Source organism: Pogona vitticeps, chromosome 1 (assembly GCF_051106095.1).
Source record: "Pogona vitticeps strain Pit_001003342236 chromosome 1, PviZW2.1, whole genome shotgun sequence".
Taxonomy (NCBI): domain Eukaryota; kingdom Metazoa; phylum Chordata; class Lepidosauria; order Squamata; family Agamidae; genus Pogona; species Pogona vitticeps.
Window position 1 is genome coordinate 216,974,770 of NC_135783.1, and position 14,907 is coordinate 216,989,676.

The 14,907-nt window shown below is 37.7% G+C and overlaps 1 protein-coding gene across 5 annotated transcripts in view; it reads right to left on the minus strand.

Annotated features, from left to right (window-relative positions):
- Window positions 1-4,721: 4,721 nt before the first annotated feature.
- MBD5 (methyl-CpG binding domain protein 5) overlaps window positions 4,722-14,907 on the minus strand; it is a 180,036-nt gene continuing 169,850 nt past the window's right edge. For all 5 annotated transcript variants that reach the window (XM_078376795.1, XM_078376798.1, XM_072983590.2 and 2 more), the window contains 2 exons: window positions 10,117-10,192; window positions 4,722-7,675 (listed from right to left, as the gene is read on the minus strand). In XM_078376795.1, the coding sequence (XP_078232921.1) occupies window positions 7,604-7,675; window positions 10,117-10,192 (148 nt within the window). In that variant the 3' untranslated portion in view covers window positions 4,722-7,603. The remainder of the gene's footprint in view (window positions 7,676-10,116; window positions 10,193-14,907) is intronic.

Here is a 14,907-nt window from a genome sequence, read left to right on the forward strand (position 1 = left end):
AGATGCTACTTTTTCCTAAAATCATTAAAAATTATGGGGTGTCTTTTACACGGATGTAAGCTGAAACAACTGAGGAGAGAACAAAACGGCACATACCTTTCCTTTGTAAACACGCTTCCTTCAGTCACAAGGTTTAGCTTCCTACAGTCAGGTGACTTAGCTTCCTTCAACCACGAGCCTTATGGAACTGACATCAGCGGAGGCTGAACAAACCAATCGGAACACACCTCATTGGAGGTGGAGCCTGTAGGCTCAGATTCAACAGGGACTCATAATGTCCGACGTTCTGAGCCCAGAGGCTGAATACTCAAAGCTAAGTTTTCTTAATCTGGGGGTTAGAAAAGTGTGTGTGTGTGTGTGTGTGTGTGTTATAAACAGGAGCATGTTATAAATAGAAAAATATGATATCACAAACCCATGTATTAGCAGCTTGAAATATGGTCAACTTCTTTCTGAAAAAAACTTCACTAGGTGTCATTTCTAAAGTGCAATGCACTACTGTTTTGGGCTTCTAAATAACAGATTTCAATTATGTAAGCTGCCATATGTCCTTTTTAAGGAGAAAGGTGGGATAAAAATATTTTATGAATGAATGGTTGGTGAATTTGGTTTTGATGCATTTAACACTAGTAAGGCTTCCTGTTTTTGTTAAAACTATATAGTAAAATCTATTGAAATTAATTGTATGGAACACAATCTACAAATGCATTAATAAAATAAAACCCAATGGTATTAGACTATGAAGACAAGTAACAATGTGATCTACTAATACATTATGCCAGCCAATTCACTTTGGAGAATTTTTGGTTAAAATATTTCCTTATTTACCCCCAAATAAGTAATCACACTATGTGTGACATCTCATTTTTACCTACTTTTGTGAAGCTGGTTTTTCTGCATTTGTGGCTATAAAAACAGACCAACTCAACAGGCTCAGAATTGAAAGTAACTTACATGTTGTGCAAATTCTAGAAACTTGAATGCAGCAAGCAGTAAGCGTCAACACTCTGAATGACAGTTCTTGAGGCAAACATGTATGTTTAATAATGTAAAAACAAACAGGCTGAAGATCCCCCACTAAATTTACAAATGCTTTCTTTTTAGATGTACTGTACTATTTAAAATCTCAAATAAAATTATGAGGGAAGACAGGTTTGAAGAGGAAACATGAAATGCTTGTTTATCAAAGGAGGCATGGGGTAAAAAAAGGTTGAGAAAAGTAGCTTGAGGGTCCCAGCTGAGAGCTCAGATAGAACTGTTCCCGTGGGAATGGTCCATGGGCAAATCTTGTTCACTCAAAAACCACATGCACTTCCCATTATTTTGGTCATAGTGTGATGAACCTGCTTCCAACAGTAGTGATAGATCCATTCCATTTATTCATCTGGCGCTGGAGCGGGAGGCTTCAAACAGAAAATGCACAAGCAAGACAAGAAGAAATCCTTCCCACTCAACCCCTTTCCAATAGTAAGGAGGACACCCACTTAAAAGCGCTATAACATACCTGTAATGATGCTGTCTTTGTCCGATGAACTCAAGAGAACCTTGTGCTGTAATGAGCTGTAAATGTTTATCTTCTCCATTTTTGATTCTCTCTGGTTCTGGAATTCTCCTATTTGTTTTTTTAAAAAACTAAATAATTATTCCAAAGGTTCTGTTATTCCTTATCTGGTCATGTCTTCAAGGGACCTGTGAGGAATTGATGTGTAAAGATGGCTTTCCTCATTTGATACAAGCACCTTCGAATTGTACCTAGTGAGATATCCTCAATACTAAAATATTGAAAATTATGTCCATTCTGGAGAAATATATATGAGACCTAGAATCTTTCGCTAAGTGGGTACTAAAATCTATTTTCGGCACACCTACATTTTGGTATCTATGTGTAATTGCCAAGTGACATGACCTGTATAAGAATCTTTGGAAAAAATTATGTACCTGCAGTTCTCCTTTAATCAACATTTTATTACTGTCCTCTTCACTGTTTTTTGTTATTGAGAAAGTTAAAGGGAAAAGTCAGTAGCCTCTTGGGCCTAAATCCAATTGTTAGTCTCAACTAGATCAGACCGATTGAATGACCTTCTTAATAATGGCTTAACACTTACAGAAATACTATTGATTCACTGGCTATAACAGATGAAATCTACTAGTAAGTTGCAACTAAAGTAGGACCATTGAATCAGCAGGAATTTGGTGATCCAAACTCTGCATAAGTTCCACCGATTCAATGGGTCTACTCTAGTTGTGACTTACGATTGGATTTCAGCCAATATCTGCCTTCTCTTTTATCACAGTATCTTATATTCATTTCAAAGATACTAAGTTGCCAGTCCTTTTGTGCTTTCCCGTTGAGTAGAAATAAAGCACTTCCAGGATTGTGCAAGTTCATTTGAAAGTGTTTTAATTGTCTCCTTGGTAGCTATCTTGTTTCTCGGGAAGTGATGCAACATGGGTAGTGTCAGCAACTTAGGGAAGGATAAAATAGTATTGTGGAGGAAAAGGTACTGTAGTAGGGACATTCTTGTTATCCACAAGTTCTTGGAAGAGGTTTTCAGGATTGGCTGGGACAGTGGTACTTAGGCACCCAGCAATTCTGAAATGGAAATATAGTCAATTAACAGGATTACTGGCAATGTTAGAATGTGTCTCACACATCCCAAACATTAAAACATCAAAATATGGGCCAATCAACAAAGCTGATCCAGAGGTAACAATTTCTTTTCTTTAGAAAAATAATTCCTTCCAGTAATCTAACTCTTTTGCAAAATATACTATGTTGGCTGCTCATGCATATTCTTAAAAAGTGTTAAGAGCAGCCTTGCGGCGCAATGGTTAAACTGCTGTACTGCAGCCAAAACTCTGCTCACGACCCGGGGTTCAAATCCCAGGTAGCCGGCTCAAGGTTGACTCAGCCTTCTATCCTTCCGAGGCCGGTAAAATGAGTACCCAGCTTGCGAGGGGAGGATGTATAGCCTGCATAATTAACTTGTAAACCACCCAGAGTGTGCTTGAAGCGCTATGGGGTACTTTGCTTTGCTTTTGCTTTAAGACTAGTTGATGGAAGATATATCTGTCAGTGGCAGCTACCCGCAACTCCGGGGGGGGGGGAATCTCCAAAGACAGTATGCCCCTGGCACTAAGGGACAAATGGGAATATTTTTCAACACCAGTGAGATTCCCAAAGACATCTAGTTTTTCTCTGATGAAGACAACTACTTCAATGAGAAGAAGTTTTTATCTGATCAGGTAAGCAAAAATTGGAGAATATCACTAAATAATTGTTCATGAAAAGAGCCACGTTCTCCAAGATTCCACAAAAACATGTAACATGCAACTGGTGGTGTATCATGAACTTCAAAGATATCTGCTTATTTTTCCAGGCAACTGTAATCTTCACTGATAAGTCCCACAGAGGAGGAGAATTAATTGAGGCGCAATTCTCTGATTTAACTACAGGTGAACTGTGCAGAATATACAATCAACCAAGCCATATAATTTGTAAATGGAATTGCCGGACACAGAATTTTATGAACTGACAAGAGTATTAAAATTTGGGCACAAAAACAAAAAAAGTAAACCAAGAACTGTGGCACAGGTTTTCTATCCAAATTGTCTGAGGTTAATATATTTTAACTCTTCATTAATGTTATGCTTATTTAAGAGTACATCGTACAGTCCACTTTAAATCAGGGACATATACCCCCTCCCAGACTGCTTTTGTGCAAACATGGCCCCTTTCCGGAAGAGAACATCACAGTGAGTTTTTTTGTGTGATTTAATCATAATATTGACAATCTTATCAAATTTTACAAAACTGATTTTTTTTAAAAAATCTAACTCTTAGTAAGACTAGAATGGGGTTCTTTTAAAATAGAAAAGCATAATTATGCTACTGCTCTTCTGGAATATTCATATTAAAAACCCTATGTAGCAAAATACAAACTGTAGCTAATAAAAGTTAATTCAGTTCACCATGATACTTTATACCAATAAATTGAGGGAGTCCACAATAATATTGCATTATTAGCAAGTTGTCTGCACAATGGCACTGATAAATTTAAATATAAAAAGTATAAAACAAAATCCCCAACTTAAAACAGTGGCCATACCTTGTATGGGATGTGTGATTTTCAACCCTTTGGATATTATTTTCAGAGCTAGTGCCAGCAATCATTTTCAGTCTAAATAATTAGTTAAAGGTATTAAAACTTTTTCATAAATAGAAATTGTGTTTGTAAAGCTCCATGATAGAGAAAAGAAAAATTCCTTTGACTTTTATATAATTTTATCATAACCCACCAAGAATAAATAAATAAATAGACACATGAGGATAGTTTGCATTTTATATCCTCACAACACCACACAAACACCCACTAATTGATCTAATGTGAGGCTACTTCATCTTATGGAGCCCAACTTAACTGTTCTCATTTGTGATTTCTGTCATTGTGCTGAGTTACAGAATTCAGTTATTCCACTTTCTAAAATGAGGATATTTTCTCACTCTCTAAATATAGGAGTATCTCACCATAAGTTAGAAAGATGGCAAAAATGTAAATGCTAAAATCTTCTGTTAGAAAAATATAGATTTGTTAAACAACAATAACAACAACAACAAAAAGCTTCAAAGAAGGGCTGGGCCTTGATTATTTTTTTTAAAAGAAGAAATTTAGGCATTAATTCAAAGAGAAAGAAATGGCTCTATGGGCAAAATTCAAGTATGAGTGACCAGCTTTTTAATTGTAAAGTAGGTGCAACATTTTTAAAAATGTTACAACACTGCATGACCTGTAATGCTCACAATATTTACATTAACTGCTTACATAAAACGATAAAAACTCTAAAGAGGAGGGAAAAAAATTGGTATGGACTGAAACAAACTACTCCTAGCACCCACATCAACGCCAATATTAACCAATGAAATCAAGTGCACAAAAATACTTTACATAGGCTACTAATGTAAAGTATACATTGGTGAGAAAAGTACAAACCTAATTAGTTAAAAATGTCAAAAGAAGGGTTGGTCAATACAAATTCAATTTTAGGGACCAAAAAAAAAGAGAGCAAACTTAAAAAAAAACTAAATATAAACACACATCCACTCATTCACACACACACACGCACACGAGTATTCATGAATAGAAACATCTGTTTAGACGAGAGCAGAAAGCAGGCTGGTACGAAAAATAGACAACATTAACTCTTTAAACGTAACAAACACATCAACTTGTAACAGAAAATAAGAGTGCTAACTAAACTACACAAAAGATCACTTCACATGAGTTTTCTGTCCTGCCAGTACACAAAAGACAAGATGAACCTACCCAGCAGAAGGAAGGGTTTCTGACTCCAGGCCACTGTAGCTTAGTGTAGCTAATTGCATTCCGTCAGGTTGGGGCGTGGAAAAAAGGGAAGAGCTATTTGCATGAGATAAGAGCGGAGGATCTAAGCCCAGGGGGTAGTGCGGTGTGCATTGGCACAGAAGAACTGGCCACCGGGAATCTGAGCTCTCTGTCCTCTGGGACTAGTCCTCTTGCTCGGATCCCATAGAAAATGGAGCTTGGCCCTGAGAAAGGGAAGGAGGACTCCTCGCGTGTAAGCACTAGGTTTTGGTTATCAATATGCTGGGACTGTCATCAACCTTGGATGACGCTGATCACCAGCAAGCAGTCTTTGCTAGAAGAGGTAACTAGGCCTTTGAAAGGACTACAGTTCCAGGGTATAACAAAAAGAGTGGCTCCCAGATGAAGAGGTAGTCGCTGTTCCTAAGGACTCCATCTTGGGGCCAGGCATGGTAAACTGAGAGTATGTTTTGGGATGCCTGGAAGGTGGCACCGGGGAGGGGGGGGGGGAGGAGCCACTGCCACCATATGCAGCACCAGAATCGAAAATGACACGGCACTACAATTTCTTTTAAAGATACTGGTATTCGGAGCATGACTCACAGTTTTATGTTTGTGTATCTGTAGTGTACGATCATCGTTCTAACATACATGTTTCACATTTCTTTCAAACTTAAACATAACATAAATAATCTGGTTAATAGAGTCAACCTATTTTTATATATAAGAATCTGTTAATGGTATAAATAATTCTTATTAAATAAAATAAATCTGATATGTTACATAATACTGATAAAAATCACTGTCTAGGATCCAAAGAGCTACACTCTTTGAGGTACACTCAAAGATTCTGGTCTCCCTGGTGGGATTTTCAGTCCTGCCCTTATTTTAATAAGAATCTCACTGTGTACCAGAAAATGTTTTTGGAAGTCCCCTCTGATTTAAAAAGTGGTACGTCACTCATATGTGTGGGAGGAGAGACATTTCCCAAGGAGCACTCACAAAAGCCTTTCAAGTGCAGAGAATCAGTTGTGCAGTTCTTTGGATCCTGGCCAGTGCTGCTAATAGTTTAGTAAGCCACCTTTTACCTTTACTTTATTAAGATGGTTGATAGGGTTACTATATCAGCGGCTGTGACAATTCACTGTCCTTCAATGCTGACATAGTTCCACCGAACTAAATAAACATATTCAAGCACGTAACTGAAACTCCTTCTTTAGCTTATGGGAACACTTTTTCTGCTGTACTGTAAGATCTGGTACTTAACAGGTAATGGGAACAATTCTTATATTTAACAGGGCTGTTGCTCTGCTACATTAAATGCAATGGTGTTCTCTGGCTTCAGCAACCTGTACTAGCCAATTTAGGCTCTGAAGGGGTTTCAAAATGAGTGGTGGTATAAAATGAGTCTGATTTTAAAGCAGGTGGCTGTGAAACTCTGTTAAAGGAATAGCTGACTAAAATAGCTATCTAAATATTTTTAATAAAAAAAATCTACAGTACTTTACTTTAAAATTCAGGCAAATTAAAAAAAATGCAACCAAGAGTTGCAGCTTTTGACTTCTTAATTTGACCTGTGATCCCACATCCCTTTAGGAATCGACAAGGTTGCACTCTCCTACAGGGACCTGAAATGGAGTACAGTACTTCCAGGCAAGGTTCATTCCAAACAGACACTATCAATGAACACTCAGTGGCGAGAAGTGTTATGTCATAATTAAGGTATTACATAATCATGCCTTTTCACTGCTGTTAAATACAAAAACAGCATCTTTTACATTATTATATAAAAGCATTTAGGCTGTATTTTTATTTATCACTTTACACTGGTAGTCTCTTGTATGTGTACTCAATAGAAACCAAAGAATTTTGTACACTATTTTTTTGTACAATAAAAGATAAAGTGTGCATTAGGTACGCTTGTACATGACAATATTGTACATTATTTACATTTCAGATATCATCATGAAATTCTGTTTTATCTATATACACAATGAAAACTTTGCAGAAACAGCTTGACTATAATCTTATAATCACAATTTTAGTATTATAGAAAAAAGAGTTTTATAGACACACTGTAACCTTTTGAAGATCTGGATTAACAATTCCTGTTTTACCAATAAGAATACTGTACCACTATTTTGTTTAGCACCCTGTGGTGATGAACACTATCCATCCTGATATTGTCAATACATAATACCATGTATTTATGTGCATGTTTGTTTATGTAAGTACGGAACCAGTAACAAAGACATTCAATGTTATCTAGAGATTTTCCTCCTCTTGGGTTTTGGAGGCTTCAACTGTCTGTCTCCTTGTGGAATTTGGTGTACCTGGAGGGTGGGAGGAGAAACAAACAGCAAAAAACAAATTAGAAAACAAAATGGTAACAACTGGGATAAATAATAATGGGAAAGCTGAAATGGGTTGGTAATCATGAAATACTTGACATTTATTAGAGGTTGGCAGATATGAAGCTAGTGGTGGTGATTGTTTTTTAACTACAACTCTCAGAACTTAAGAGGCTTCTGCAAGAAGCTTTTTGAAGACTGCATCAGGAAAGGAGACCATCAGAAAACCTAAGTATTATTTCAATATCATAGAGGAAATGCAAAAATACAAGGTTTGCCCTCCATCAAATAAACCATTAAATGTAAGTTAGATTTTTATTGTTTGCTCATTGATCCTAATTCTGAAGTTTTTATGTTTTTTAGTTCAGCTCCTTTTCTTTATATTTTATGCTATTTCACATAGTTCACATATATTCTTATGTATTATACTAACATTCTGAGTATTAATTTTTTCGTCAGAAAGAAGGTATGATGCTCAAAATAAGAAATTTTAATTTGATCTTTTGACACTTGATTATTTCTGTAGCAGGTTATTTGATTACTAAAAAATGCTGGCAGTCATTATTTCAAATTTCAAGCAAGCATAATAAAGCTATGCTGAAAAAAATGAATATCAGAAATAGCTTATCAGTACCACTGTCCAGCAGAATTAAAGCTGGCATACAAGGTGAATCTCTCATACGTTACTTTGCAGTTGGGATTCTTCCTTCAGTTTCATAACTTTAGCAATCATATCTTTTTTGTTCCAGGTGGCCATTCTCAACCTTTCTTTTAACCACCACCATAAACACAATATGGAAGAAATATAAGCCAAATCAATATTGTATAAGTTGTGTAATGAACCTTACAAAGTGGTGTGTGAAGAATTGTTCCCTGTCTGTGGCCCCTTTCAAATGTGCTGGGGGCTCCGGGGAGTCCATATGGCCCCCACTGAGAATGGCTGGTTGCAGGCACCACATTTTGAAATGTGCATGAATGCACAATACACATTTACAAAGCTGATCTATGGATGTGGTCTGTTGTTGTTATGTGCCCTCAAATTGCCTTCAACGTATGGCCGCCCTATGAAACAGTGATTTCCAAAATGTCCTGTCCTCAATAACCCTGCCCAGCTCTTGTAAACTGAAGACTATGGCTTCTTGTTGGGAGTCAGTCCATCTCATATTTGGTCTTCTGCTCCTAGTACAGTGGTGCCTCGCTTAGCGATCGCTCCGTTGAGCGATAAAATCGCTTAGCGATGGGGTTTTGGCCATCGCCAGAGCGATCGCTTAGCACGGATTAATGTTGCTAAGTGAGGCACCACTGTATTAATATCTTTTCCAGTGAATCTTGCTTTCTCATGGCATAGCTAAAATATGATAGCCCCCATTTTGTCATGTTTGCTTCCAGAGAAAGTTCAGGCTTGATTTGATCTAGGACCCACTTTTTTGTCCTTCTGGCAGTCCAGGTTATTTGCAAAGCTGTCCACCAGCACATTTCAAATGAATCAATTTTTTCTCTGTCCAGCTTTTATACCATACATTGTGATTGGAGTCAGATAAGGGTACACTAAGGATATAATAAAGTGAAAGATTTTGGTCTTGGTCTCTAGTGATACATCCTTGCACTTGATGAGCTTTTCTAATTCTTTCACTGCTGCCCTTCTGAGTCTCAGTTTTATTCTGATTTCTTGGCTGTAGTCTCCCCTTGGATTGATGACTGAACCAAAGTACTGTATATAAAATCTAACAGTTTCAATTTCTTCATTGTCAACATTAAAGTTGTGTAGTTCTTCTGCAGTCATGATTTTTGTCTTCTTAATGTTCAACTGCATTCCTGCTTTGGCACTTTCTTCCTTCATGTTAAGTCATTTCGTGTAATTGCTGCTTTCTGTCAATAAGACAGTGTCATCAGTGTATTTTAAATTACTGAAGTTTCTTCCACCAATTTTCAGTCCTCCTTTAGCTGAGTCTAGTCTGGCTTTTCCTATGGTATGTCCTGCATACGGATTGAGCAGATAAAGGCATAAAGTGTACCCTTATCTGACACCTTTGCCTATAGGAAACCATTCTGTCTCTCCATATTCCATCCTAACAGTAGCTACATGTTCACAATACAGGTTAGGCATTAGGATAAAAAAGAGCTGAGGCACATTCATTCATTTCAGAACAACTTTTTTTCTTTAAGTATGTTTAAAACTAACTCTATACGCACTTACCTAATAGTAAACAATAGGACTGATTTTTGAAATAGTATGTAAAGAATTGCACTGTAAAAGGACTGAGCATTACATTTTTATGGAGTGCATGTGTAAGAAAGAGAGAATGAGCGAGAGAAGCTACAGTACTCATCCAGTTCTGAGGGTGGTTAAACTGTAGTGTAATACAAAGCATTTTTTTTCAAAAAAGCTTAAAAACCTTTAATATTTCTCACTGCATACTTACATTCCCAGACATTTTATCGAGTTCACTCATGGCCTCATGTATAGCAGCTTCTAAATGATTATTCAGCTTCCCACTTCTAAGGAAAAAAAATAGGATAATATGTTCACTATAACACTTCACAACAGAATGTGACAGTTTAAATATATATTGCAAATGGTAGTAAAATCCCATCCTATTCAACTATTGAGTAATAGCAAAACATTATTTACAATATATGTAATAAACTAAGTGCAAATTTAGCTTAACACTTTGCTCACCATTGGACCCGTGCATCAAAAGGAATAATAATAATAATAATAATAATAATAATAATAATAATAATAATAATAATAATAATAATAATAATAATAATAATAATAATAATAATAATAATAATAATAATAATAATAATAAACATAAACATAAACATAAACATAAACATAAGAACATGCAAATCCTGGGTGGGATTCAACACATTCTATTGATGGAACTGCTTCTGCTTGCAGAAACTGAAAGCTGTGGACACTTGTGTTCCAAACCTGCTCTGGGGACACAGGAAACCCTTCTGGTCAGTTTTTGAGCGGAGTGGATGGCTACCAGATAGAGGGGAGAAAATGAAAGTCTTATCACGTGGATGAGTGCTAGCAAGTCAAATTTGTCATATGGTGACCCAGCCATTTTTGGAAAAGCTATACTGACTCAGAACATATATGAATTTACCAGTCCCTCCTTCTGTTGGTATTCTGGGACACTGCATCTTGGCCAAGACCTTACAGGCAGTAGAGCATTTAACTCCATCAGCTAGAGGCCATCTCAGCTGGCCCCGTCCCTGAGGCACACAGTGGCAATTCAGATTCCAGGCCTCTCTGCAACCAGGTGTTTCAACTCACTGAGCTATACCAGCTTGAGCATCTGTGAGCATCAAACACAGGCCTGCCACCAACATACACTTCAATTGCAAATTAAATCCATTGTCCAATCCATTGTTCAGTTTGCTACACTTTGAAAGTGCTGATTATATTCTAAACTGTTCAGCAAAGAAATCATTTATCAAAAGCAAGGCATACTGTAATCATATTGTTACTAGAATGCTGAAGTAGATATTTGACAAAAGCATACATTGTCATGATAGAAGTGAGTGAGAATTACAGAGAAAAGCAGCAGGTAGCAACAGGAAGCTGGTTCTACTTCCAGGACACACAGTGGAGAATCAAACTCCCAACCTCTGGCTCTGCAGCCAGGTACCAAAGTCCCTAAGGCAGTGGTGTCGAACTGTGGCCCTCCAGATGTTCTTGGCCTTCAACTCCCAGAAATCCTGACCAGCAGAGGTGGTGGTGAAGGCTTCTGGGAGTTGAAGTCCAAGAACATCTGGAGGGCCACAGTTCGACACCACTGCCCTAAGGTATCCAGCAAGTAAGAACTGCTTACACTATTTCCTTTTGTGCAAATTAACTTACATGCATATGCACATTATATGCTGCCCATTACACATTGCAGTTTATACTGTCTGGTGTGACAAGAACTCGTGTGGCTATTTTCCTGTATGCATGAGGTATGCTCAGAGGTCCCAACACCTTGTTCCCAACCACTTCTAGCCCGCCCCAAAACTGGAAGACACTTGGAGCATCTAAGGAACAGGGAAGAAAAGGACAAAACTGTTTCTTACAGAAGACCGGAGGTGGGCTTTTTTAGTTTAAAAAATGTGTGGGAGAAGCATGGCAATGGGGGTAACTCTCCAGAGACAATGGCTGTTGTGGGTTTTTTGGGCTCTTTGGCCGTGTTCTGAAGGTTCTTCCTGACGTTTCGCCAGTCCCTGTGGCCGGCATCTTCAGAGGACTGGAGTAGGAACTCTGTCCATGCTCTGTTGCTGTTTGCTGGATAGTTGAGTATTTATAGCTGTGGGAACAGCTTTTGTCTTTTTTCAGGAGATAGGGTAATCAGTGTGTTTTTGTTGTTATAAGGGTGGAGATTATCTGTCACTGTGATTGATGGATGTCGTTAGCTGGTCTTTTTTGTGCAATGATCCCTGGTCCTTGTGTCTGGGTAGAATTCGTTGACCTTTTGCAGGCTGTATTTTTCAGTATTGGGAACATTACATCCAGAGACACATTATCCGTTGATAACCAGACTGTGGATTTCCTTCTATATGTTGAGATTTTGATATGAAAAAGTATTAAATATTAATGTTGTATAGTTAAATGTAAAATGGCTGATTTTACCTGAGTCACTGTACTGATTGTATTCAGGTGTGGGTATCAAGGATTAAGACGTAATGTTGTACAGCTGTGGTACATGATGAAAACTTTGTGTAACAGAAAATGAAGTAATGTATTTTCTGATTGGTCACAGAACTAACTGCACATAAGTCATGTGTAAAATGAATGTCTTTATCTGCTGTAAGTCAGATCACTATGTGGTGTTGCTTCATGTCATGTTATGCTGCCAGAGGAATACCTATTCTCTATGTATATATGTAAATAGACTAAGTTGTTGGTTTACTCTCTCTCTCTCAGTGTCACAGTGTCATAAGTATCTCTGCTAACCAATATCTCCTTACTCTGCTGATGTTATGAGAATACACGTTATAATCAAAATTCTCAACACTATATTCATTTCCTGGGACTATACTATGTGCTTAACGCAAAATATGAAACACTTAAAATACCTGTTTGGATACATACAGTACCACTTACATGATACAGTGGTGCCTCACTTAGCAACGTTAATCCTTTCCAGGAAAAACGTTGCTAAGCGATTTAATCGCTAAGCGATTTTTAAAAGCCCATAGAAACGCATTAAAACGTGTTTAATGTGTTCCTATGGGCTTAAAAACTGACCTTATGTGAAGATCCTCCATGGGGCGGCCATTTTCAGTGCCTCTAAACCGAGGCAAAACAGCGGGTGGCCATTTTGTTTTTCCGGCGGCCATTTTGGAACCGCCGATCAGCTGTGCAAAAAGGGTTGCTTTGCTATGATCGCTTCCCCGCGATCATCGCAAAGTGATTTTTACCCATAGGGGCCATCGCTTAGCGATTGCTCTGGCGATGGCCAAAACCCCATCGCTAAGCGATTTCATTGCTCAACTGAGCGATCGCTAAGCGAGGCACCACTGTACTTTATTCCTGAGGTTTGTACACTTAAAGACAGCAAAAAGCTCACAATGAAAATGACTTTTCAAAGGAACAGGGAGAAATCGTAATATCATTCGAGATGGCAGGTACAGAATGGATCATTTTTTAGAATGTACAGATTAAGTCCTAGCCAGTTTGGATGCAATGATCAACAGTACATGCTTAGCTTTATGGCAAAGAATCATAAATGGAATCAAAAGGGTGTTAAAATAAGTATGGATACCATTTTTCCCCTCCAAGTGAAATTGTCTTTGAAGGAACAAAGTTGTACCTTGCTAGTTATGGAGATATTTCTAAATATTTACAGATGGATGCCAAAGTCAGAACTAAAAGAAAAGCGAGTGACTTAAAGAAAAAGACCACATGATGCAATACAGAGAGGCCTATGCCAGAGTGCAGGACACACAATAATGGGCTCAAGTTAAAGGAAGTCAGATTTTGGCTGAATATCCAGAAAAACTTCCTAACTGTTAGAGCAGTACAACAGTGGAACCAGTTACCTCGGGAATTGGTGAGTGCTCCAACACTGGAGGCATTCAAGAAAAACTGGCAGATATGCTTTGATTGTATTCCTGCATTGAGCAGGAGGTTGGACTTGATGGCCTTGTAGGCCCCTTCCAACTTTTCTATGATTCTATGCCTGGATAGAAAGTATGGTCCAGGATGGCAAACCCCTCTTGGACCTAGTCCAAGAGGCTCATCTCTCACCAGAAATATACAACAATTCTTTCAAAACAATGTGGGAACAGCTGCCACAAAAGGAAGATCCTATATGGTTGTGGACTCTGTGTGAATGACACAATCATTCAGGGAAAGTGAGAGATGGGGCAATAAACATCTGAAATTTAAGAGACCAGACAAAGGGATACATATTCCATTTCCCTAAAAATAAGACAGGGTCTTATATTAATTTTTGCTCCAAAAAACACATTAGGGCTTATTTTCAGGGGATTTTTTTTTCATGTACAACAATCTACATTTATTCAAATACAGTCATGTCATCTTCTGGTTGCTGCACAATGGTGGAGGGCCGGGTTTCACTGAACTGGGGCTTATTTTGGGGGTGTGGTTTATATTACGAGCATCCTGAAAAATTATACTAGGGCTTATTTTCGCCTTAGGTCTTATTTTAGGGGAAACAGGGTAGATTATTGAATTCTCTTTCCAAAACATTCATACACTAAACCAAAGATTAACATGAAAAGACGAGCAATATTAAAAAGACTTAAAACTAACACAAATGCATATTTTTGGTACTGATGCAGACACAGTACTTCCTTATTGACCTATGCAATAAGCAGAAGATACTCAGAAGAGGCAAAACTAAAGTGTATTTGCCACTGCTTAACTTTTAACTGCACATCTGCCTGGCTAATAACTTCACACCAGTGTAGTTTGGGTGTAAATAATAAACGTGTTGAAAAGAATGTCTGAATCCTAATTTTTTAAATGATGGTGGTACATCTGTAGGCAGGGTTTGTGTTTAGTTTAATTGAAAACAGTGATAATTGCCTTCTCTTTTGTCTGCTGTGCCCTCTCTACAGGTTACTTACTTAATTGCTCACCTAATCATTGCTTTTTAATCGGTTAAGGTGTATCATTTTCCTTCTCTACAACTTGCACAGTGCCTTTAGAGATGCAGTCCACTTTCCAGTGCAGTAATTACAAGCAGGATACACTA